Genomic DNA, 23661 nt, shown 5'->3' on the forward strand with positions numbered 1-23661 from the left:
GATTGGGTGAATAAATACAATATAGTTAATTTGGTTTGATGAGGTGAAATTAGAATTTTAAAAAACTATTTAACATGGATAAAAAATAATTAATTTAAAACGACGGATATGATCCATTCTAAAAGAACTGATGAATTCATTAGATGGGATTCTAATTAGAAACTCGTGACTAAAACTCTGTGCAGCTAAGTCTATAATTAAGTTAGGAAATCTAGACTATCCTGTGGTCTCTCATTCATTCAAGAAGGATTCGAAATCGAATGGGTCTGTAGTAGCATTGTCTTGACCAGACAAAGGATACAACGATGATGAGTCGTCCAAGAGCCATTCTTCAAACTCTGACAGTACTCTATCTTTATAGCTTCCTGATTGAGGTTGTTGTTGGTGCTGGTTCGCCGGAGGATTAGGAGTCATTGACGGAACTTTATTTGTCTGAAGATTACCATAATTCATGTGGTGGGTAGATTTTCTAGCAGACTCTTTAGTGCGAGGACCTCGCACATTTGAAATATAACCAGCAACGATACGCTGTGCATTGCCTTGTGAAGCACTTGGAGTGATTGACGGGACTTCATTTGTCTGAAGATTACCGGAATAAACGTGGTGGGTAGTTTTTCTAACAGACTCTTTAGTGCGAGGACCACCAGAATACATGGTCTGGTTAGTTTTTCTAGCAGACTCTTTAGTGCGAGGACCTCGCATAGTTGACATATAGCCAGAACCAGTAATGATACGCTGTGAATTGCCTTGTGAAGCACTGGGAGGAGTGTAACAGGTCGCTTGTGAGCCTTGAGCAATGTTCTGTACACCGTTTTCTAGATGAGAAGCGCCGCTACTTGGTGTTCGAGTCCATACGTATGGATTGGAAGGAACAGTTTGGGTACTTGGATTACCATTATAAGAGCAGCCTCTCTGGTTCGGTAATGACTGCACACCATTATAAGAACCGCTTCTGTTATTTGGTAATGACTGGACACCATTATAAGAACCGCTTCTATTATTTGGTAATGATTGCACAGCATGAGGCTGTGACACAGGATTATTCGGAAATGTTTCGAATTGCACGGTTCTATGATCGGGTCTGGAGTATGTGTTTGGATGAGTCGCAACACTAGTAGCAGTGGAGCAAGCCTGGATTCCAAACTGAGTTACAGGGGCAGACGAGTTTTGGGGAAACGGTACAGATTGAGGCCTTGAAACCCGTTTAAGTTGTACAATGTTGGAAGCATGTTTTGAAACAGGACGGGGAAGCATATTTAATGTCCTGATACGTTGTCGTTGATTCTTCCACGTCTTGTCTTTATCATTGGCATGACAGTGCTCAAGGAGGGAGAGACCACGAAACCAGTAAGGACACGGAGCACGGGTGTCACAAACATAACAGTGACACTGTAAGAAAAGAGAGCAAAACCAAGAAGACGAATTAGCAAGGAAAGCATCATCGCTTTATCAAAAGATACAAAGAAAAATGAAAGAAAGATAAAACTTCACATCATCCTCACCATCTCACAGAACTGCTGGTGTAATGTGGATTTGAACGGGTACTTAGCGCAGGCATGTCGTGGATGCGGGAAATCCCTACAAGCTATCTACAAAACCAAAACAACTTCCTTATTAGAGATGTTACTACAAGCTGTATAAAGAATGAAACAGAGCAAACCCAGTTTAATGATTTTAAACTATATATACACTTAGGATAAATAGTCCACAATGAATATTGAAGAATCCAATACTCATCAGGTCAGCACATATCAAACTCAAGTTTCTATATCTACTTTTTATAAAAGAACACAGATTCCTACAAAAGTTCCCAACTTAAAGTTCGTCTACTCGTGACACTAATCAATTCAAAATTAGAGAGTACAGTGTCCAAAATTGAGTAAACTCGTTAAAAAAAAAAAATTGAAAACTTAGTACCTCACCCTTTTGTCCTAGAACAAGGACTTCATCGGTTCCACAGGTGTCAATGACAGTCTCCTCCTTGGCTGTAGGATCACAATCCAAAATCACACAATCGTCGTCATCGTCTTCATCCTTGACCATTGGATTAAACAAATCAGCACTTTTACTCTTCTCATCAGAAACTTTCAGAATTCCGCCAAACAAATCAGAGTTATAATCCTCTTCCCCCGAACTAACATCTATAACTATATGATTCATCGGACTCAAAAACAAAGCGATTTTTTTTCTCTTCGAAATAAACTAAATTCAAAAGAAGAAGAAGAAAAACGCATGTCCCGTGTGAGAAAATACATCAACTAATAAAGGATTCATTTCCCGGATACTTTGCTTGATTGAGAATCATTGACACAGCCGAAGATAGAAAACAAATTAGATTAGGGTTTTTGAATGATAGCAATAATAATAATAATTAAAAGCATCTGTTGAGGAAGAATGTAAACTAATATAATAATAAGGCCAGGCCCAAGTCCAATAAACTAATCCCATATGCCCCAATGCCAAGAATTTGTACTTGTCAACATATCCGGATGAAGTCTCGTGTAACACTCTCAATTTTTAACTCGAAAACAATCAATCAATAATATTTGTACCAACCGATTTTTTTCGTAATAATTTTTTTTATTCCAAAATCTAAGTAGAAGAGGAATTTATTGAATGAAACAGAAAAGAAAAAAAAGAGATTTATGGGTATCTTTTTAACAATTGCCATTGCATGTAAATTTAGAGGCATGTTTTTGTATAATCTGCCATGCTTCAGTGACATGCTTCTCCTCCGTTAACGGTGCACCAACGGCAAATCGTAATATGAATTTTCCCGATAGAGCCTGTTGATGATATTTAGTTATATTTATTTTTTACGTTTCATTCAATTTCTTGTAAAATAATAAAAGTTACAAAAATTAGGAAACAAAAAAACTCACTGTATGAGAGATGAAGATCTTGCCGGTGGAGTTAACGGCGGCAAGAAGTTCACGGTTGCGTTGGTTACACTTGTCTTCATCGGCGTCAAGAGGCACAAGACGAAAGCAAACGAGTGAAAAGTACCGACTAGTAACAACCTATTTAAAGTTATAATTAAGAAGTTTAAATTATTTATCCATTTCTTATATATAGTATAGTTGAACGTGGTTGTAGATGTTGAAGGGATTATCATATAATTAAAGATGTTTTGAAACTATTTTGATGATGTAATGATAACCTCAAAACGTGGATCTTGAGATACATAAGCTTCGAATTGCTTAGCGAGATCGACATGTTCTCTTATAAAGTTTCTCAAGTTCTCAGAACCATAGAGCCGTAAAACCATCCATAACTTCAACGATCTGTACAAATTTAAAAAATCGTGTCTAGTGTTGTATATATGACCAACGAATATAACATCAACTGTAAATATGGATCAGAACCTGAATCTCCGAGAGAGAGATATTTGCCAATCTTTATAATTCACGACTTCATCTCGTTTAGAAACCTGTGATATATATATATATGTGCCATTGAAATATAATTATCATCATCTCATACAACATTTTTCATCACCGTCTTCAAAAATACACGTTACGTTTATATGATAACGCTTACTTAGATCTTCATTATACGAAGATGGTTGGGTTTGAAAAGAAATGATGATTATAATGAGAGATATTGACCTTATAATCTAGATACTCAGGATTTGTTTTGAGAGCATCAATAAGAGCGTATCGATCCTGTTTGATTCCAATATACAAAAAAAAAAAGAGAGAGGAAAATTATACATATATAGTCATTAATTAGTAATAATAGTGTAATAACATATATAACTTAGTATAGGTTAAGTAGAAAAAAAGAGAGAGGTAAAAAAATACCTTAACCCAAAGGGGTGAACAAGTTTGATTAGCAAATAACCATTTATGAGCATTCATGTTAAAGGAGTCTGCGTTTTCAACCCCGTCTATATACTTTCGATACTCTGGACATATACACGCATTCCCTGCATATGCTGCATCCACATGCATCCATATCCCATTTTTCTAAACACCATACGTACACACAGTTTTTGTTTTCATTAATATAGTATAGTCTTATTTTTCAGGCATCCAATATTACTTTTTACTAATTAGATTTATTTATTCAAAATTCAGATGTTTAATTAATAATTGCATTTGTTGAAGCACTGAGTATAGTGTGTTATCATTGCGGTGGATGAAGTTGGTTAGAAATTTGGTTGATACAGTCCACAAATTTTAGTTGATTTTTTATTATATATACCTTTGCAATTTTCCCCAATGGGACCAAAGGATCAACCGCGGCTGACGACGTTGTGCCAACCTGAAAACGCACCACCACACTTGTACATTTAGCAATAAAGACGAAATGATTATAAAGCGGTACACAATTCTAATACTTTATTCGTACAGATTAAAGAAAAAAAAGAAATTCTCAATTATTTAATATAGTATATAAAAATTTAAAGTAATTACAGTAGCACAAACGAAGGAAGGGATAAAACCCTTAGCGAGATCATGAGAAATAGCTTCTTCAAGTGATTCTGGTGGCAAGCCATAGTTGGTGGACGAATCAGTTTTGAGCACCCTAATGTTTTCTTCATGTATTCCACCAATCTAGAAATTAATTAATTAAAAGTATCATCATCATTCATCATCATCACGGAGTTATAAATATTGATATTTTTTGGAAAACGTAAAACCAAAAAAGGATATACCAACCAGACAAGCCTTTCGGAAACTAGAATGGGTTTGGTCAGAGGCATAGACAACAAGTCGCGGAAGTGATGTTTTGCCAACTTGCTTCAAAATTCTGTCTCTAGCAGCTAATACTACCACAAGCACTGCTTCACAAGCTGTCCCTTGGATCACTCCTCCGCCATTTCCTTTTTTTCAACCATTTGCATTAAAAACAAAAATTATTAATTAATATATAACAGTGTAAAGAAAAGTTTATATTAATCAACTACTTGTTCACTTACTCAAAATAGTAAGATTAATTAGAAAAATTGAATCAAATGACCTAATATTTTTGAACTCCATTAAGTTTTATTTCTCTTTCGGATCCATAAAACTCGACTCTTCAGTTTTTAGAAGAATTGAGATCAGATTAGTGACGCACCTGTGGAGAGAAAATGGTCGGGGAGTTGTAGTAATTGAGCAAGCCAATCAAGAACAATGATTTCGAGCTCAGTAGCGGCCGGAGAAGTCTGCCAGGTGAAACCCACGACGCTCAGGCCGGCGCTGAGCATCTCTCCCAAGAATCCGGCCACACTCGTGCTTGATGCATAGTACGCAAAGTAACTCGGGCTTTGCCAATGAGTTAACCCCGGCATTATCTTTTTCGTAACGTCTATATATGAATTAGAATCATGACAACAATTAACAAATAAAATCCCATTTAATATTATTATGTATTACGTTTGTATTGTAAGTGCATGCTAATTAATTATGATTTACGTACCGTCGAGAAGTTTTTTCAACGAATCTGGTTGGTCAGGTGCTGAATGAGGCAACATGTCACGGAGATAACCAGGCTGCGTCAATTAACCAACAAAATTATTATTTTTTTTAAACAAAAAAAGAGTATTGAATAATTTATACATATACATCCAAAATAATAGCATGCATATATATATAGTGAAACAACAAAATAAGGGTCAAAATATGCACAGAAGAAAAATAAAATGAGTGGTTACATTTATAGACACGACATCATGTAGTAGAAAAAAGTTGAGGGAGAAAGAAAAGGAACCTGAACTTGGGAAAGAACAGGGAAATCTTGAGGAGAGTCTTGAAGGTTCTTGTAATAATCAGCAATAAAATCAACCATTATGTGACCTTGCTCTCTCAGCAACTCACTGTCCATTGGTTTCATCTTTATCGTCTCATTTGCTCCATTAACCTTTTCGTTACTACCATTAACGTCGCCATTGCCGTTACTGTTGCCGAAGCCAATGCCATTGCCGATGCCGTTACCATTACCGTTGCAGTTGACGTTGCCAAAATCCCTATAATGCATGTGTTGTTTTTTTATGAAGTGATCATGTATATAAAAAATGTTTATAACACATTGAATTAGAAATGAAAAGATGATATAATACTTTAAAGAGAAAAAGGTAGAGATTAGAGGAGATGCTTACATCTCGAAAGGTACTGGCAGCTGTTTGTAAGAATATGTGTGTGTATGTTTTTTTTTTTTCTTAAGAGAAAGCTTTGTAAATTGCATGACTCCAATAGGCTCTCCTTGGAGGGTTTATATAAAATATTATATGTCACTCTCTATTGTAAATAAATTTGTAAAGGCTGTGAAATTTATCATAAAATTAACAAATAATAATATACCGTTAGAAAAAATGGGAATTGTCGAAAAAAAGCATTTTACTACATGCTTGCACAGTTGCATCTATTTTTGGAAATTTTTGTAATACTCTTTTGTTGTTGTTGTTTTTTTTGTCCTGTAGATATTATTGCATAGATGATTGACTCCTCCACACAAAATTCAGTTTTACATAACATTTAACACATACATATCTATTTTGGAGTTTTGTAACATTCTCGCCTTTTTCTTTTGATATACTACTGATACTGATACTGATACTGATACTGGCACTATTCTTCTTCTTCCTTTTTTTTTTCTTTCCCATTTATGGTAATTTATTTAGATACTCCTATATATATATATATATATATATATATTAGCTACAGTGTTAAGCCACCATATCTTGTCAGTATGAGTCCTATTACTCGACATTATTTGGGGAGTATGGGTCACACATTAATACAAAACAGTGTCTTTAAACAAAGTGATAGTAATGTTGTTTTGTTTACAACCGTCAACCGCCCACTTGTTGTTCATCATCACTTTACACGATCCATTATTATTCTCTTTTTACTGTTTACTATACTGTCTATACAGGTGGATCGCCGACGCCGTTGATGTAAACTGTTCACCCATCTATATGAAGCTATATATGTACAATAATAACGTTTTCATTTATTGTAAAATGAGAGTTTAAGTTTCATCAATGTAGTAAGAAGTAAGAACTAAAGAAAAAAAAAGAGGAGAAGAAGTAAGAATTACTAAATTGATAAATTAAATTGCAAATAACAAATTTAAAAAATTTCCCTTCTCAAAAAAAAAAAAAAACAAATAAAACAATGGACGGTACAAATTAGTGCAAAGATAAACAATGATAAGAGAACACGACGCACTAACTTATTATACAATGATGCGTTCAAAAATATATACTAGGGACACAACTTAATTATGATAAGTTAGACTCAAAATTGTAGTGAGATAGATGACTTGACCTTGGTCCAACCCACAAAATGAATGCTTCAAAGTTCAACCACACCACAAGGCACAAGTTTTATCCTAATTTTAATTTAGAATATATCTATATATACACGATACCAAAAAATTCTTAAGTTATTCATTTATTTTTTTATCACATATTTTGTGATTAATCATCATATATAAGCAAATACACTATATGTGCGTTCTCTTAAATTTATAGTTGGTCATATGATTAATAATGGGATATATACATGTTATCTATCTTCATATAGTTTAGAAAGAAAAATAACATAATTTCATAGTTAATCTACAAACGATAAAATGATTTTTTTTTTTATGTAGTTTCTTGTTTTCTTTGGAATGTTTTTATTTTTAACAGTAAGAAAGTGAGGATTGATATAAATTCTACATGAAATCATGAAGGAAAGGTGGTTTAGTAGGAGTGGGCAATACAAAATCCGTGGAACTAACCATTTGTATAACCTTAGACATCTTTGGACGAAGCTGTGGAGACTCTTGTGTGCACAATAAACCGATCTGCATCACTCTCCTCACTTCTCTCCTGTCTATCTCTTCTTCCATATCTTTGTCTATCATCTCCTCCATCCTGTCCGAAGCAAAACATTTCCAAACCTGTTCAAGAAATTAATAAAGGGGTTAGAAAAATGGGTTATGAATGTAATATTCGGAGGAGCTAATTAGGAGTTAAAAGACTGTGGATATGATGAAGATGGAGACTCACTTGAGTGACTAAGGTTTCAAGGGAGTTATCTGACCGGAATTTATTGTTTCGAAAACCGCTGGTTATTTCGAGAACAAGGACTCCGAAGCTATAAGCATCGATTTTATTGCTTAGCCTTCCCTTGCTGATGTACTCAGGAGCCATGTATCCTCTGTAATTCAACAACCATGAATTAAGTTCCATTTTCAGATTCTAATTAGTAAGGACGACCTCTTATAAGTTCTTGTGTTGAAAAGACTCACAGAGTTCCAGCAATTGAATAAGGAGAAGGAGTGGAAGAAGGGATGTCTTTGCCACCTTCTGGATAAAACTTGGCTAATCCAAAGTCTGAAATTTTGGGTTTGTACTTCAAGTCTAACAAAATGTTGCTAGCTTTAATATCTCTGTGAATTATCTTGCACGTTTCGTGAAGATACTCTAAACCTTCTGCTGTTCCTAAGATTATTGTACGCCGCTTCTTCCAGTCGAGCTCTTTCTTCTTCTCCGGGTCTTTACTTCCATGTCAAGCAAAAAAAGTTTAGAAACTTTGCAGACAAGTAAGAAGACATAAAGATCGGTTAAAGGGATCTTACTAAATAAGACATGATCAAGGCTTGTATTGGCGAGGTACTCATAGACAATGAAACTATTCATGTTAGTGAAGCAGCAACCTAAGAGCCGGACCAAGTTCTTGTGTTGGCATCTACTAATTACATCTATTTCATTATGGATCTCTTCCCGTGGCGTCTTTCCTGTTATATGCAGCCGTTTAATCGCAATTTCTCTACCGTCAGACAGAGTTCCCTGTCATAATAGACAACAAAATAGACTTTATACTCAGCTCAAATAGTAAAATGTAGAGAAGGATAAGTTATATAGAGAAGAGAGAAACCTTGAAGACTTCACCATATCCTCCAACGCCAAGCTTGCAACTCTCATTGAAGTTGTTGGTTGCTTTTTTAAGACTTGAATACTCAAAGCTCATCAAGTGTGAGCCATTACATATGGACTCTGACTCCTTCTCTATCCTTAGATGTCCAAACAAGTGAAACTTTTTTAGTCTTAGATCCTGTGAGCTAACCACAATTTGACACAATAAAGTCTTATTTAGTTCCACACAAGGAAGTTACCTTTAACCTTCTTTTTTGGACTAGCTCGCATATAGATGCATTTCCCACACCAAAATCCAGCTGCAATAGCCAAGACACCCACCATAGAAAGAACGAATATGTGCAATATATTTTCTTTCGTCAAATCTACAAGAATCAATGTCAATAGCATCAAGAAACCACTGATTCACAATTTGAAGAATCATAAAGAGTTAGGAGACAGAGGCATACTCATAGAAAGCAATCCACGTTCGTTATAGAAAGTATAGTTAGAGTAACGCAAGTAGCACCCAGCATTCAAGGCAAAGCCTTCTTTGGAAGGTAAGCAACTAGAGACTGATAAAGCTCTATCTGCTAAGCAAAATTTGCACAACTCATCGTCTAGCGTACGCCAACATATTCCCAATCCGTAAACCATTAAATCCTGAGTGCCCATTTTAGCCACCGAGAACCCTTGACTATATGGAGCCGTCTCAACAATGGTTTTGGTCACTTCCTTCACTAAACCTTTGAATTCTGAAGACTTCTCCTCGTCACTACCACATATCTAAAGTCCCAAAATGGTCGACATATTAGGATTTTCTAGTTGATTTTCTCTAAATCCTAGGTCAGTTCTTAGACAATGTATATCAATTGATAAAAATTAATCATGTCACGTCTATATTACTTTTACCGTTTTACGTCCCATCATTTTTTCAGTATGAGATTTCTGACATAACCTAACCATCTAAGTTACCTTGGTGTCCTGATGGGAAACAGGCTCGCTATAGAAGCTGTAATTATCAGCCCTAACGAAACAACCGTCCAAGTGAAACCAACCACCCGTGGCTGGAAAACATTGAAAGAGGAGATCGGTGGCACGTGACCAACAGAGACTGCATTCGTCCGGTGAGAGATCGCTAACACACTGCGACAAAACGTAGATCCTCTGAGGAGGATCTCCGTGTTGATGAATCCCGAATTTGACATGCCTCATATTATCTCTGATCACGTCGAGGCTGTGCTGATACGATCTCTGGTAAGCCTCGAGGTCGGAGACGGTGCTGTTGTTGCAAATCCAGCCGAGGACGTCGGTTCTAGAGATTTTCATGGAGATTGACGGATTTTGTAACGTTAAGGCCATCAGAACAGCCAAGGATGAGATTAACGTCAATGCCATGATCTGAGGAACGATGCTTTGATCTTGTCTCTCTCCATGACATAACTACTCCTAACGATTCTTGCCTATATTACATAGTAATCAAATTAAACCGGATATGCTCTCAAGTCCGGTTTAGCTTTACCTTGAAAAATTACGTTCTGGCATAATTTGGATAGAACAAAACACAAACAAGCTTTATGTACGAGACCATATTAACATCAAATTTAATCAAAGTCCTAAGTAATTAAACGAACTATATATAGTGCATATATATACCAATTGTAAGTTATAGAAACTCAAGTAAAGATCAAAACTAGGTAGAGTAAAAGATTATATAGATCAAAAGAGTGAAAAAAATTAATGTAACATACACAGTTTTGCTCACTGGAAAAGTCTCCCACCTCATTACTTCTTAACGAACTGCAACCCGTTCTGGTCAGAGTACCGCTCCATGAACCTCATGAACCTGTCCCATTCTTTCGGTGTTCGCATTACGTGCTTCGCCACAATCCCTTCAGGTTTCCCGTTGATGAATCTCGCGTTCACATCCGTAGACTGAATCACACCTTCCTCATCGATCATGTACAATCCCGTTATCTCCCCCACTTCACCGCTGGAATCAAAAACTGATGGCTGGTCGAAAGAGAAGAGTGCCATACCATTACTTCCGTCTCTTGACCGAGTCAACTTAACGTCAGGGATCGTCATCTCATCCGTCCCTTGGATGAATTGGAGCGTAGGCTTTACCATCATCGTGATTGGGACTGGTTTCCACGGTCTTAGAGCTGTTCGGGATGAGGGTTGTACCCTAGGGAGAGACACAGGAGAGCCAGTGAACGAGGAGCCTTTGATGGGAAGAACAGAGCATGAAGATACAACAATACCTGCTAAAAACGGATCAAAATGTGTTTTTTAAGCACACACCTCATTGATACCGAATTAGGTAAATAAAATCCAACCTTTATCCATTTTCAAATGAAACATGAACCCTAATAGTATCCCCAAGTACCCAGAACACACACTAATGTGAAATCATGATCAGACTAGAGCAAATTCCTACCTAAACAACTTGATTCTCGATTCGGAGCTATCATGAGCTCGCAAAGGAACTCACTTTATACTGATTCGTTTCTCATTAATCGATTTAGCTTGAGATTATCATTGGGGAATCAGCATTGTATAATAAATTACACGAAATTTTCCCAGACAAAATCATAATCAAACTACATGCAACACGAAAGATTCCACTACGAAATCGAAAGACTCAAAAGGGTAAAAATCCGCGTAACCTGAGAGAGGAATATCTCGTGGGGAACGAGTGACAGAAGTCAAAGAACCAATCGAACGAACACAAGCCATTCCTGTGATGTCTGTGTGTGCGCGAGGAGATTAGACAGGGCAGAGGAGGGGAGGGAGGAAGAAGAGATGAAGCAAAAGGCTCTGCTGTGGTGGCGGGAGAGTGGTGACGTGTCACTACCAAGGCCGTTCCTTCCTTCGTTTGGATACCGTCATCGTCTCAACTAACGGGCTTTTAACTTAGGCCCATAGTATCATATTTAATAAGCCCGTTTCGGGATTTAGGCAGTAGCGCAGAGAGAGGTGTTTCACGAGTGCATGAGACACACGTGGCACGTGCGTGCAGATCGTAAAGAAAAGCTGGACAGTCTCAAAATCTCAAGTCTGTGATGCCATAACGAATCCCATCCTATGGCCATGTGAGGTATCGTCAGCAAATACACATACTTACTTGTTTTTTTTAATGAATATATATCCCACAAAACACCATTAGCAAAGAGTTACTTATGTATGTGGGATTAGGTTTCTCTTTCTAATAATACATAGACATTAGATTAGACTATTACTATATATTTAAGTAAGTGATTAAGGTGCTGATCCACATGCATCCCATTAAGCCCTTCCAACCTACTCTATAACTTGTGATCTTAAAATACTACTCCATACATCTCACATAACCATCCAATGTTCTTTTGGGGTAAAATCTGGCAAAGGATACAAGACTGGAAGAAAGTGTAAGACTAATACCAGTTACAATAACTAGGTAGCAGATTATTTTAGAATTAAGATGGACATGATAATAAGCAAAATGGAGAAGAATTTAACTAGCTAAGGGATCGGAATGTTTTCTTCTACAAAATTACAAAAAAATGTAATAAGGATGGAAAAAGGATAGAGAGTGTATATAAAAGAGCGGTCCACATGAGTGCATGTGAAGCGACAGTTTCTGTTTAGTCTCTAGTAAGAAGTATGGAAACATAAAATCAGTAAGACTAAGAGAGGAGAGTGGGTAATTGTTAGAGTATAGTCAACAATTTGTTTTTATTTTTTACGAATATGCTTGTGCATTTATATGCACAATTGCTTCTTAAAAAAATAAAAAATTTAATTATCTTATCCTTATGAAATTTACTTGTTCTTGATCTTTATATATGCAATTGACAATTTAACATTTTTTCTTTACTTTGATCAAAAGTTTAAAACTGATAAACAAAAATACCAACTTGGCTATGGGTGCTATAAATCTAAATGGGATTTCCCTTTGGCTATATGTTATAAATCTAAATGGGGACACTCTTCTACACTCTATATAAAGACTTTGTAATGTAAACTCTCTTTGGACGTTCTTTTTATTATTCCATCTCCATTTTTACCTTTTTCTCTTTATACCTTAAAGGCATTGGCACTGACTTTGGGTGTTGTTCATATGGCTTTATTAGTTTTAGACATGATCAGATAGAAATGTTTATGAGATTATAGCATTTTGATTATATTTAATCTGAAGAACGTTTCAGAAAGTAGCATTTTAATTAGGGACAATTTAGCTTATACATTCAAAAATATTGATAATATACAATTTATCATAGTAACATAACATAAGTTAGAGTACTGATCATCATCATCCAACTGTTTTTATTTTGTTAATATCCCGGGGTTATCCCTGATATTATTATATATATATGGTTTACACACTGTCATGTTTATTAAAAACCTGTAACATGGAAAGATTCTTTTATCTAACTCAATCATGCAAACGAAGGAACAGTAACAAGCCTGCACCACTCTCTGAAGTGGCATACATTAGTATAGTATAATATTTATTCATATATTTTTCTTACGCATCATGGTAACTATGATTGAATATGTTTTTTTTACATATATAATGGCGATGATGAGGTGGTTTCGATTTTATTTTAATTTCACGTAGATATAAAACTTTTTACCAAGAAATTCAAAAGGGCCAAAGTAAGTAAACGTGAGAGATCGATATCGATTGATCGTGGGATCATCTTCATCATTATTGCTGGATAATATATAATTATTTGGACCTATCTGAAATTAAATATTGTTGACAAAGGTTTATAGGGATCATCTTCATCACATGTGCAAGTCATCCATTCTGATGCTTCGAACGTTCACCTCGGTGGCTACATCCTCCCCCTACATCAATATATATTAACAATGTATATATCTAAATCACGGATTAATCAAATTAGAATGTGTAATGCGATCGAATATATGCTAAGAGCTAAGAGCTCAAATTGTATTTTTTATATAATTTTTCCCTTACAAGGCAAGCATTAAAAGAACCAAAAAGAAAAAGGCCAGAAAATAGAAAAAAGACATTCTACAAAAGCTGTATTAGAATGAAGTTAAGCATAAGCTACCTCTATGGCGCGCACACACACACACCCAAGTGTATGTATAAAAAAAACTTATAATTACATTAGTTTTTGATTAAGCTTCTTAAGCTATCAATTCAATGACACATTCACAAGTTAATTATACAGCAAATCAATAGTTGACTAAAAATTTATATTAAAACACCGAACACATTTTTGGATTAGTTGTAACTGTAAGAAGAAAAAAACACATTCTCTCTTCACATGTTCATGTCTTAAGAAATTTCTGAAATACTTCCAAGATCTTGTTTTTATTTTATTTTCTAGAAGATGTAAACCCTACATACCTTTTGATCACTAGATCCACATAAAACCAAGATTCATTTTTTATATATCTCTACAACATAATTATATACAGAGCAAGCATATATACTTGCCTAGTTTCTTCTTATTCTACTCTTCTTCCTCCCCTCCACTTTCTTGCATGTTCACTAGTCTTGTTCTTGGTAATGAACTAAGGATACAAGTTTCAGTAGAAGCTGCTGAGACAGAGGAAGACGATGAAGCTGAAGATGAAGGTTTTGGTTCTCTTCCTCTACTACTGTTACATTGGTTCTACTTCCTCTGTTTTAGCTTCCATCGACAATGAGCTCTCCGTTTTGCTCTCCGTTAAATCAACTCTTGTGGATCCTCTCAACTTTCTCAAAGACTGGAAGCTTTCAGAAACAAGCGATCACTGTAACTGGACCGGTGTTCGGTGCAACTCCCATGGCAATGTTGAGATGCTTGACCTGTCGGGAATGAATCTCACGGGCAAGATCTCTGACTCCATCAGACAGCTGAGTAGCCTTGTCTCGTTTAACATCTCATGCAACGGATTCGACTCGCTGCTCCCGAAAACGATCCCGCCCTTGAAATCTATAGACATCAGCCAGAATTCATTCTCAGGGAATCTTTTTCTATTTGGCAATGAATCAGTTGGACTCGTTCACCTCAATGCTTCAGGGAACAATCTCGTTGGAAATCTCACGGAGGATCTTGGGAACTTGGTCTCTTTAGAAGTTCTTGATCTCCGGGGGAATTTTTTCCAAGGGTCAGTTCCAAGTTCATTCAAGAATCTACAGAAGCTGAGATTTCTCGGATTATCCGGAAACAATCTCACCGGCGAGTTACCAAGCGTTCTCGGCGAGCTTCTTTCACTTGAAAGTGCCATTCTTGGGTACAACGAATTCGAAGGTGCGATTCCACCGCAATTTGGGAACATTAACAGCCTCAAGTACCTCGACTTGGCCATCGGAAAGCTCAGCGGTGAGATTCCGTCCGAGCTTGGGAAGCTCAAGTCACTTGAGACGCTTCTGCTGTACGAGAACAACTTCACCGGGAAAATTCCAAGAGAGATCGGAAACATTACCACGCTAAAGGTTCTTGATCTCTCCGATAACGCATTATCCGGAGAGATTCCAATGGAGATAGCGGAGCTAAAGAACTTGCAGCTACTAAACCTGATGCGCAACAAACTCACCGGCTCCATTCCTCCCGAGATCAGCAATCTAGCGCAGTTACAAGTCCTCGAGCTTTGGAACAACACGTTATCTGGCAAGCTGCCAAATGATCTTGGGAAGAATTCTCCATTACAGTGGCTTGACGTCTCTTCAAATTCCTTCTCCGGAGAGATTCCTTCCACCCTGTGCAGCAAGGGCAATCTAACCAAGCTCATTTTGTTCAACAACACCTTCTCTGGTTCAATTCCGGCAACTCTAACCACTTGCCAGTCACTAGTTCGTGTCAGAATGCAGAACAATCTGCTCAACGGTTCAATTCCAATCGGCTTCGGCAAGCTTGAGAAGCTACAAAGACTTGAACTAGCTGGTAATCGTCTCAGCGGAGGGATTCCGGGAGATATCTCAGATTCAACTTCGCTTTCTTTCATTGATTTCTCAAGAAACCAAATCCGATCGACTCTCCCTTCCACGATCCTCTCCATTCACAATCTACAAGCGTTTTTAGTCTCCGAGAATTTTATCTCCGGCGAAGTCCCGGACCAATTCCAGGATTGTCCTTCTCTCTCGAATCTCGATCTCTCATCAAACACTCTCACAGGCACTATCCCTTCCAGCATTGCTTCATGTGAGAAGCTCGTAAGCCTCAACCTAAGAAACAATAATCTCACCGGAGAGATCCCAAGACAAATCACGACAATGTCAGCATTAGCCGTGCTTGATCTCTCCAATAATTCCTTAACCGGAGTACTCCCAGAGAGCATCGGAACATCTCCAGCACTAGAACTCCTCAACGTCTCATATAACAAGCTCACAGGTCCAGTCCCTATCAACGGCTTCCTCAGAACCATAAATCCAGATGATCTAAGAGGCAACACCGGTCTCTGCGGCGGCGTCCTGCCACCGTGTAACAAATTCCAAGGAGCAACATCAGGTCACAGAAGTTTCCACGGGAAACGAATCGTCGCCGGATGGTTAATTGGAATCGCATCGGTTCTAGCTCTAGGCATTCTCACCATCGCTACGAGAACTCTATACAAGAGATGGTATACCAACGGCTTTTGCGGCGACGAGACGGCAAGTAAAGGTGAATGGCCATGGAGATTGATGGCGTTTCATAGACTAGGATTTACAGCTTCTGATATCTTAGCCTGCATCAAAGAATCGAACATGATCGGAATGGGAGCTACAGGAATCGTATACAAAGCAGAGATGTCACGATCGAGCACAGTCCTCGCCGTTAAGAAGCTCTGGAGATCCGCCGCCGATATCGAAGATGGAATAACCGGAGATTTCGTAGGTGAAGTAAACCTCCTCGGGAAATTGAGACACAGGAACATCGTGAGGCTTCTAGGGTTCCTATACAATGACAAAAACATGATGATTGTATACGAATTCATGCTCAACGGAAACCTCGGAGACGCGATTCACGGCAAAAACGCCGCCGGGAGGCTTCTCGTTGATTGGGTTTCGCGTTACAACATCGCGTTAGGTGTAGCTCATGGCCTCGCTTACCTCCACCATGATTGTCATCCTCCGGTGATTCACAGAGACATCAAGTCCAACAATATCTTGCTCGACGCGAATCTCGACGCCAGAATCGCCGATTTTGGCCTCGCCAGGATGATGGCCAGGAAGAAAGAAACCGTTTCAATGGTCGCCGGTTCTTACGGTTACATTGCTCCCGGTATGCTTTAAATACCGTACCGGTTATTAATTGGTTATAATCGGGTTCATTGTCATCAATTTGGTTGATCATTTTGCAGAGTATGGATACACATTGAAGGTGGATGAGAAGATAGATATATACAGTTATGGCGTCGTTTTATTGGAACTTTTAACCGGAAGAAGACCGTTGGAGCCGGAGTTTGGGGAATCAGTGGACATTGTTGAGTGGGTGAGAAGGAAGATAAGAGACAACATATCACTAGAAGAAACATTAGATCCTGATGTAGGAAACTGCAGATTTGTTCAAGAAGAGATGCTTTTAGTTTTGCAGATCGCTCTTCTCTGCACCACAAAGCTCCCGAAAGATAGACCTTCGATGAGAGATGTGATATCGATGCTCGGAGAGGCTAAACCGAGGAGGAAAAGTAACAGTAATGAAGAGAACACTAGTCGTAGCATGGCCGAGAAACAGACATCGGTTTTTAGTACTTCACCTGTAAATGGCCTTCTTTAGGATTGTAATGAAAGAAGGGAAAGGCCTATAAGACTGATTCGTTCGATTCGTGTTCTGTATGTAGAAGAGAGAGAGAGAGAGAGATCTTGATCCTCTTATTTCATTTTTCCATGTAGAATAACTTTGCTTTTGTTTACAGATCATATTAACTTTGTGCATTGCTCTGAACCAGTTTTTGTGCAAGACAGGGGTTTTGTTATAGCTTTTGAAGTGTGATTTACAATGAGAACATATAAACTAACTAAAAGAAAAATGGCAGGGCCAAGAAACTGTAAAGGGGAGAGAAGAAGAAGTAGCTTCTTACAATGTTTTTGTCTTCTCTTTGATCTGTGATCTGTCTTATTACTGCTTCAAACATAAAGGATTCTTGTAGGTTATTATTTGCTTCATAAGATCATTTGAGCTGTAAACATGGATTACACAAACACGGTCACAATGGCAAAAAAAGAGAGGAATATATCAATACTAAATCGGGATTTGATCGAATCAGTATGTACCTTTACCAGTAGCCTCTGATGTTTTCATTATCCGAAGCCTCCTCACAGAACCAATAAACATCCTAGACACAAGTAACACATGGATTCAGGATCCAGAATTTTGAGCTGACATAGGACTCAACATTGCAAGCATAAGAGCATATGTATACATACCCCCACGGAACATCACCAACAAGCATCCAATCTCCTTCCTTGTCTTCATATGTTAGTACTAATCCGGAAGAGCCATCCGGTAGTATCTTGAGCGGTGTTTCCATGCGACCATCGCATTCTCGTGTGTTTGAACCTGGTTACAGAAAGAATCATCAATTCAATCCCAGACTAAGGAAAAAAAAACACTCAAAAGCAGCAAAAAAGAAGAGCCACAAGATTCGAAAAGCGCACCTGTTTTGGGATTCAGAAACATTTCTTCAAGAGTGTTTGACAAAGATTCATAGCATTTATGAGCATTCAGATCAATCTTCCTTCCAATTGGAATGCCATCCATAGTCACCTTCACAAAAATGGAGTTTCTCATCTTTGTAGCATCAATTCTATTCTTGTTTACTTCTTCTGGACGAATCTCGGAGTTCTGATCTTCAGAGGCTGAAGTCTTTGTTTGGTTAACCATACTGTTCATTCTGTAAGTCCTTATTGGTGGCCATCCCACAACTTGCCTGCAATTTTCATTGGTTTCAAAAGCTCAACATAGAGTAAATCACAAAAGGACTAAACACTTCATAGCCAGTAAAATTATCCACATCAACGAGACTAAATTCAACATAAAAAGTCAGAGAGCAAAAGCATCACTCTACAGGATGAACCACTCCATTCCAAAAGAAAAAAAAAAGTTCCCTTTCCCTCTAAAGCAGCAAGTAGTATAGAATCTCATAAGAAGGAGATTGTCATCTATAGATAATGAATGATAGCAAGATTCAATTTCCACATACAGTGACCAAACCAAATTCTATATGATCAGGAAGACACATTCAAAGACATAATTGGTAATAAAGGTCGAATTTTTCCAGTTAACAGAACACTCTGTCTAATCGATGCCAAATAAAGCAAAAATCACTTTTGTTTTTGTTTCTATTGATAACCAATGATATTCCCAAATAATCCATAATTGATCAAAATGTAAAAGCTTTTCTAGAAATGGAATGGTTCATAATTCTTAAGGATAATCAAAAAAGGAAAGGAAGAGAATCATCTCACTCACCCACTAGTTGCGGCCATGGAATCAGCTGTTCTCTTGATCCCAGCAACTACGCTAGCTCTGCTCAAAGAAGAAGATGAAGAAGAAGAAGAAGAATCATCAGCGTAAGGAACCCTGCAATCTCGATACCCTTTTCGACCAAGGCTCAAAGTAAGACCGAGCTCAAGCTCATTCCCTACAGGAGAAGAAGAATCTTCACAAGAAACGACGAGATTTTCATCGTTTGATAAAGCCGAAGCTGATCCACTAGCGGAACCGCCTTCCATTTTGAATTACAAACCCAGGAAGCTAAGAATATGTACAGAGAGATGGATCAATTAGTGGTTGGAGATTACGATTGTGAGGGAAGGGGAAGGAAGAGATGGGTTGAATTTGAAGCAAAGTTTGAGACTTTAAGTAAGGCAGAAACAGTGAGAAAGAAGAAAAAAAAAGGGAAACAAAGGATGAACAAGAAGACACGACGGGTGGGATTTGTCTCTTTTTCACTTCTCTAACTTTTTTTTTTTTTTAGTCTTCTTCTTTCTCACCAAAAATATATCAATTTTTATGCAAAAGAAAGAGAAAATAAATTAATTTTTGGCAGAAACAAAATAAATTTCTCACTTTATTCCGTGAATATATTTACTCAAACCTCTTTTTGTTTTTCTTCTTTTAACAATATCCACTTATATAATTTCTTTAAAATAAAAAAATAATTATGTGACTAATTCCAATTCAATTATCTTTTTGGTAAGAATTCCAATTCCATTGTGTTTAAAGAATTATATTTTACGATTGAAAATGTAAGACAATATTTTAGCAATTTTTGGTAAATGTTTATGGTGAAGTTAAGAAATTATGCGAATTGTTTTTTAAAAACCCCAATGAATTCAGCTAATTAACATAATTGATAATTTACTCTCATAATTTTCAATTACATTATTTTTTATAAATGATTAGATGCCAAGCCAACATGAATTTCAAAGTGGAGTATTATATAACATTTAGATGTTTTTAGTTGGTATATATTGACTCCAAAAATCTAAAATAGATATATAGATCGGATTAGATTTTTTTCAAAGAAAATAAAACTGATTGTTGTATCCGTGGGATTATTAAAAACAATTATAAAAGTTAGTTGGAAAACAAAAGAATCTCATAAATAAAACATACTTATTTCCTGCATACATATCTCCAAAGCAAAAAAAAAGAAGAAGAAGTAGGGGCTCACATGTCAGCTTCAAAGGATTCAATCGGACGGCTAAGAAAAAAGATACTTAGATGGCTACGTGGAACCCACGTGAACAGAGGGGGACTCGTGCCCACGTCCTCTGGTCCTTCTTTCCCTAATTCGACGGTCTCTGATTGCTGATTACTGATTACTGATTACTTCCCCCCGGTTTATTAAAGCTCTCTATAGATGTCTATCAATATCATCATTATTTGTATTGCTTAGTTTAATCAAGTGGCAATCTAATCTTTAATCACGTATTTAATAATTTATTATTTAAAGGGCAGAAAAAAGGAGTTTAGCTGTCTATTTTTAGTGGTGTCCGAATAAAAGCCCTTGTCGTCTGGAGGGAAGACATAACCGACCGTTGCTTCTTTACTTTCCAATTAAACCCGTTCCTATTTTTCAATTTTATTTGATAGAGAAAAAAATAAAGAGTTGAAATTTCGAAAGTGTTGTTGTTATTATTAGTTGTCCATGTGGGTATGAGATTCTCTGCGGTGTGCACCACCGTAACTAAAAAGTAGCATCTGATTCTATACTCTTAACTCAAGTGAACCAGCACCGGTCCACTCCGAGATAACTGATTTTGTAATCTTATCCAAAACCAATAAACCAGAACCGGTTATTTCCGAGTTGATGATATCTATTATCTTCATCTTCTTCGTCTTCTTCAACTACTCTGGTTCTGAACAAGAACAGAGAAACAAAGAATCGATTCGGACCCAACTGTATGTGATTCGTTTTGACAAGAAGCGATGATGAGAGGATCTACGATCCTCCTCTGTCGCGCTTCTCTTTCTTACCGTCTTCGTTCTGATTATCATCATCGTCCTCACCAGAGTTTCTCCAATTTCATTAAACGTAACTCAACTCGGAGATCACTACCAGCTATCAATGCGTTCCTCTCCGATCCATCTCCATCTCCGGTCAACGCACGAGTTTCGTTCTTCTCCACGTCAGCTTCAACTCCAAATCAAGATCCAACCACCTCTAAATCTCATAAACAAATCAGCACGACGTCGGCTGAGAAGATCCTCCGCACGATTTCGAGCTATCTATGGATGAAAGATGACCGAGAGCTACGCTTCAGAGTCGTCGCTGCTTTAGCGTGTCTCGTGGGAGCTAAGTTCTTGAACGTTCAAGTTCCTTTCCTCTTCAAGTTAGCTATCGATTTACTCTCTTCATCTTCATCTTCAATCGCTAATTCAAATCCTTATCTACTTGCTGCTATGGCTACTCCTACTTCGGTCCTCATTGGCTATGGCATTGCTCGATCTGGATCTTCTGCTTTCAACGAGCTTCGTTCTGCTGTTTTCTCCAAAGTATCTCTCCGCACCATACGATCCGTATCACGAAAAGTTCTATCGCATTTACACGATCTTGATCTTCGTTACCATCTGAATCGTGAAACAGGTGCGTTGAACAGAATCATCGACCGTGGTAGCAGAGCGATCAACACGATCCTCTCAGCTATGGTTTTCAATGTTGTTCCAACGATCTTGGAGATAGCTATGGTCTCAGGTATATTAGCATACAATTTCGGAGCTGTTTTTGCGTTGATTACTTGTCTCTCTGTTGGATCATACATAGCTTTCACATTGGCTGTGACGCAGAGGAGAACCAAGTTTAGAAAAGCCATGAACAAAGCTGATAATGATGCTAGCACAAGAGCTATAGATTCTCTTGTAAACTACGAGACTGTTAAGTATTTCAACAACGAAGACTACGAAGCGAGAAAGTACGATGAGTTGCTTGGAAGATACGAAGACGCTGCCTTGCGAACTCAGAAGAGTCTTGCCTTTTTAGATTTTGGACAGAGTTTCATATTTAGTACAGCTTTGTCAACATCAATGGTGTTGTGTTCTCAAGGGATTATGAATGGTCAGATGACAGTTGGTGATTTGGTGATGGTGAATGGTCTTCTCTTTCAATTGTCTCTTCCTCTTTACTTTCTCGGTGGTGTTTACCGCGAAACCGTTCAGAGCCTTGTGGACATGAAATCAATGTTCCAGTTGCTAGAGGAGAGATCCCATATCGGAGATAAAGATATAGACACAAAGCTCCCTTCTCTTTTTCTGAAAGGTGGAAGCATTAGTTTTGAGAATGTACATTTTAGTTATGTCCCGGAGAGAAAGATCTTGGATGGGATTTCATTCGAGGTACCGGCAGGGAAAAGTGTCGCGTTTGTCGGTAGCAGCGGAAGCGGTAAATCGACGATTCTTAGGATGATATTCCGATTTTTCGACACAGATGCCGGAAATGTAAAGATTGATGGTCAAGATATAAAGGAAGTGAGACTAGAGAGTCTTCGTAGCTCCATTGGAGTTGTCCCTCAAGATACCGTAAGTTGCTATCTTCGCTATAATAACTAAATACCTTTATTAGTACCATGTTAAATCATGGTTACATCATATAAGATAAGCGATACTAATACAGCCTTAATTTACTACTGACGTTATGGCAGGTGCTCTTCAATGACACAATATTTCACAACATTCACTATGGAAACCTTTCAGCAACAGAGGAAGAAGTATACGATGCAGCTCGGCGAGCAGCAATTCACGATACCATAATGAGATTCCCGGATAAATATTCGACCGCGGTGGGAGAAAGAGGACTGATGCTGAGTGGTGGGGAGAAACAAAGAGTGGCACTCGCTCGTGCCTTTCTGAAATCACCAGCGATTCTATTGTGTGACGAAGCGACAAGCTCACTCGACAGTACAACCGAGGCAGAGATAATGAAAACGCTCAGGTCACTAGCGAGTAACAGGACTTGCGTTTTCATTGCACATAGACTGACCACTGCGATGCAATGCGATGAGATAATAGTCATTGAGAAAGGGAAAGTGGTGGAGAAGGGGACACACGAAGTGTTGTTGAGGAAATCAGGAAGATACGCCAAATTGTGGACACAACAAAACAGTATATAAGAGGTAGCTTAAGTGTTAACCTTAACGATACTAGTTTTAGGCTTATAACTTCCATTGAGTTTTGTTTTGGGTTTACCTGTTTTACACTATTTTTTTAAGTCATCTGTGATTCTGTGTAGATATAATTAATAAGTTGGAGCCTTGTTGACAAAGAAAGGAATACATATTTGTAAACTGAATGATTTTTGTAGGCACTTTGGGCCTAGTGGCCTTATAAGAGAATGAAAGGAGCAGAAATATCAGAGAAACTCAAGATTAAATAAATAAAATAAATCGAAAAAGACCAAGCCCA

General features: G+C 37.6%; 7 protein-coding genes across 8 annotated transcripts; 2 read left to right on the top strand and 5 right to left on the bottom strand.

The window, feature by feature from the left end:
- Positions 1-86: 86 nt before the first annotated feature.
- LOC17877502 lies at positions 87-2313 on the bottom strand. The gene is made up of 3 exons (XM_006283538.2): positions 1918-2313; positions 1503-1589; positions 87-1389 (listed from the first exon to the last, which is right to left on the bottom strand). The coding sequence occupies exons 1-3, from the start codon at positions 2158-2160 to the stop codon at positions 232-234; spliced, it is 1488 nt and encodes a 495-aa protein (XP_006283600.1). The 5' UTR covers positions 2161-2313; the 3' UTR covers positions 87-231.
- Positions 2314-2444: 131 nt separating this feature from the next.
- LOC17880524 (probable tyrosine decarboxylase 2) lies at positions 2445-6160 on the bottom strand. The gene is made up of 13 exons (XM_006285222.2): positions 6086-6160; positions 5698-5953; positions 5407-5479; positions 5065-5295; positions 4665-4828; positions 4419-4559; positions 4207-4266; positions 3804-3968; positions 3609-3665; positions 3366-3430; positions 3161-3284; positions 2883-3020; positions 2445-2786 (listed from the first exon to the last, which is right to left on the bottom strand). Coding segments are annotated over exons 1-13 (1605 nt in total). The 5' UTR covers positions 6088-6160; the 3' UTR covers positions 2445-2657.
- A 1487-nt stretch (positions 6161-7647) lies between these two features.
- On the bottom strand, positions 7648-10231 carry LOC17877755 (putative cysteine-rich receptor-like protein kinase 43). The gene is made up of 8 exons (XM_023779786.1): positions 9809-10231; positions 9304-9619; positions 9083-9219; positions 8856-9032; positions 8557-8767; positions 8227-8473; positions 7985-8135; positions 7648-7875 (listed from the first exon to the last, which is right to left on the bottom strand). The coding sequence occupies exons 1-8, from the start codon at positions 10229-10231 to the stop codon at positions 7648-7650; spliced, it is 1890 nt and encodes a 629-aa protein (XP_023635554.1).
- Positions 10232-10454: 223 nt separating this feature from the next.
- LOC17877932 (photosystem II reaction center PSB28 protein, chloroplastic) lies at positions 10455-11662 on the bottom strand. 2 transcript variants are annotated; one of them, XM_023778440.1, is made up of 2 exons: positions 11503-11662; positions 10455-11100 (listed from the first exon to the last, which is right to left on the bottom strand). In XM_023778440.1, the coding sequence occupies exons 1-2, from the start codon at positions 11570-11572 to the stop codon at positions 10619-10621; spliced, it is 552 nt and encodes a 183-aa protein (XP_023634208.1). In that variant the 5' UTR covers positions 11573-11662; the 3' UTR covers positions 10455-10618. The 2 variants fall into 2 exon arrangements, with proteins under 2 accessions (XP_023634208.1, XP_006284607.1); XM_006284545.2 differs by having other exon boundaries at positions 10455-11097; positions 11503-11658.
- Positions 11663-14048: 2386 nt separating this feature from the next.
- On the top strand, positions 14049-17715 carry LOC17879115 (MDIS1-interacting receptor like kinase 1). The gene is made up of 2 exons (XM_006285722.2): positions 14049-17037; positions 17117-17715. The coding sequence occupies exons 1-2, from the start codon at positions 14412-14414 to the stop codon at positions 17530-17532; spliced, it is 3042 nt and encodes a 1013-aa protein (XP_006285784.1). The 5' UTR covers positions 14049-14411; the 3' UTR covers positions 17533-17715.
- Positions 17716-17909: 194 nt separating this feature from the next.
- On the bottom strand, positions 17910-19704 carry LOC17878287 (auxin-responsive protein IAA11). The gene is made up of 5 exons (XM_023778220.1): positions 19228-19704; positions 18414-18685; positions 18183-18315; positions 18030-18091; positions 17910-17935 (listed from the first exon to the last, which is right to left on the bottom strand). Exons 1-5 carry the CDS (start codon positions 19488-19490, stop codon positions 17919-17921), a joined length of 747 nt encoding a protein of 248 aa, XP_023633988.1. The 5' UTR covers positions 19491-19704; the 3' UTR covers positions 17910-17918.
- Positions 19705-21133: 1429 nt separating this feature from the next.
- On the top strand, positions 21134-23548 carry LOC17879670 (ABC transporter B family member 23, mitochondrial). The gene is made up of 2 exons (XM_006285466.2): positions 21134-22779; positions 22902-23548. Exons 1-2 carry the CDS (start codon positions 21193-21195, stop codon positions 23367-23369), a joined length of 2055 nt encoding a protein of 684 aa, XP_006285528.1. The 5' UTR covers positions 21134-21192; the 3' UTR covers positions 23370-23548.
- Positions 23549-23661: the final 113 nt, after the last annotated feature.

This window comes from Capsella rubella, unplaced genomic scaffold (genome assembly GCF_000375325.1).
Source record: "Capsella rubella cultivar Monte Gargano unplaced genomic scaffold, Caprub1_0 scaffold_7, whole genome shotgun sequence".
NCBI lineage: Eukaryota > Viridiplantae > Streptophyta > Magnoliopsida > Brassicales > Brassicaceae > Capsella > Capsella rubella.

Excerpts from the sequence above, each read along its gene's own strand:
- LOC17878287 (XM_023778220.1), bottom strand. The coding sequence starts at position 19,490 with ATGGAAGGCGGTTCCGCTAGTGGATCAGCTTCGGCTTTATCAAACGAT. Across the intron at positions 18,316-18,413 it reads GTTTCTGAATCCCAAAACAG|GTTCAAACACACGAGAATGC; the intron begins GTGCGCTTTTCG and ends TTCTGTAACCAG. Across the intron at positions 18,092-18,182 it reads GTTGGTGATGTTCCGTGGGG|GATGTTTATTGGTTCTGTGA; the intron begins GTATGTATACAT and ends ACTTGTGTCTAG.
- LOC17879670 (XM_006285466.2), top strand. The coding sequence starts at position 21,193 with ATGATGAGAGGATCTACGATCCTCCTCTGTCGCGCTTCTCTTTCTTAC. Across the intron at positions 22,780-22,901 it reads GAGTTGTCCCTCAAGATACC|GTGCTCTTCAATGACACAAT; the intron begins GTAAGTTGCTAT and ends ACGTTATGGCAG.
- LOC17877932 (XM_023778440.1), bottom strand. The coding sequence starts at position 11,572 with ATGGCTTGTGTTCGTTCGATTGGTTCTTTGACTTCTGTCACTCGTTCC. Across the intron at positions 11,101-11,502 it reads ACGAGATATTCCTCTCTCAG|CAGGTATTGTTGTATCTTCA; the intron begins GTTACGCGGATT and ends ATCCGTTTTTAG.
- LOC17880524 (XM_006285222.2), bottom strand. Across the intron at positions 4,829-5,064 it reads CGACCATTTTCTCTCCACAG|GAAATGGCGGAGGAGTGATC; the intron begins GTGCGTCACTAA and ends GTTGAAAAAAAG. Across the intron at positions 3,285-3,365 it reads TCTCTCTCTCGGAGATTCAG|ATCGTTGAAGTTATGGATGG; the intron begins GTTCTGATCCAT and ends AAATTTGTACAG.
- LOC17877755 (XM_023779786.1), bottom strand. The coding sequence starts at position 10,231 with ATGGCATTGACGTTAATCTCATCCTTGGCTGTTCTGATGGCCTTAACG. Across the intron at positions 9,033-9,082 it reads AGGTTAAAGGTAACTTCCTT|GATCTAAGACTAAAAAAGTT; the intron begins GTGTGGAACTAA and ends GTTAGCTCACAG. Across the intron at positions 7,876-7,984 it reads TTGAAACCTTAGTCACTCAA|GTTTGGAAATGTTTTGCTTC; the intron begins GTGAGTCTCCAT and ends TTTCTTGAACAG.
- LOC17877502 (XM_006283538.2), bottom strand. The coding sequence starts at position 2,160 with ATGAATCATATAGTTATAGATGTTAGTTCGGGGGAAGAGGATTATAAC. Across the intron at positions 1,590-1,917 it reads TTCTAGGACAAAAGGGTGAG|ATAGCTTGTAGGGATTTCCC; the intron begins GTACTAAGTTTT and ends TTGGTTTTGTAG. Across the intron at positions 1,390-1,502 it reads ACCAGCAGTTCTGTGAGATG|TGTCACTGTTATGTTTGTGA; the intron begins GTGAGGATGATG and ends CTTTTCTTACAG.
- LOC17879115 (XM_006285722.2), top strand. The coding sequence starts at position 14,412 with ATGAAGCTGAAGATGAAGGTTTTGGTTCTCTTCCTCTACTACTGTTAC. Across the intron at positions 17,038-17,116 it reads TTACGGTTACATTGCTCCCG|AGTATGGATACACATTGAAG; the intron begins GTATGCTTTAAA and ends ATCATTTTGCAG.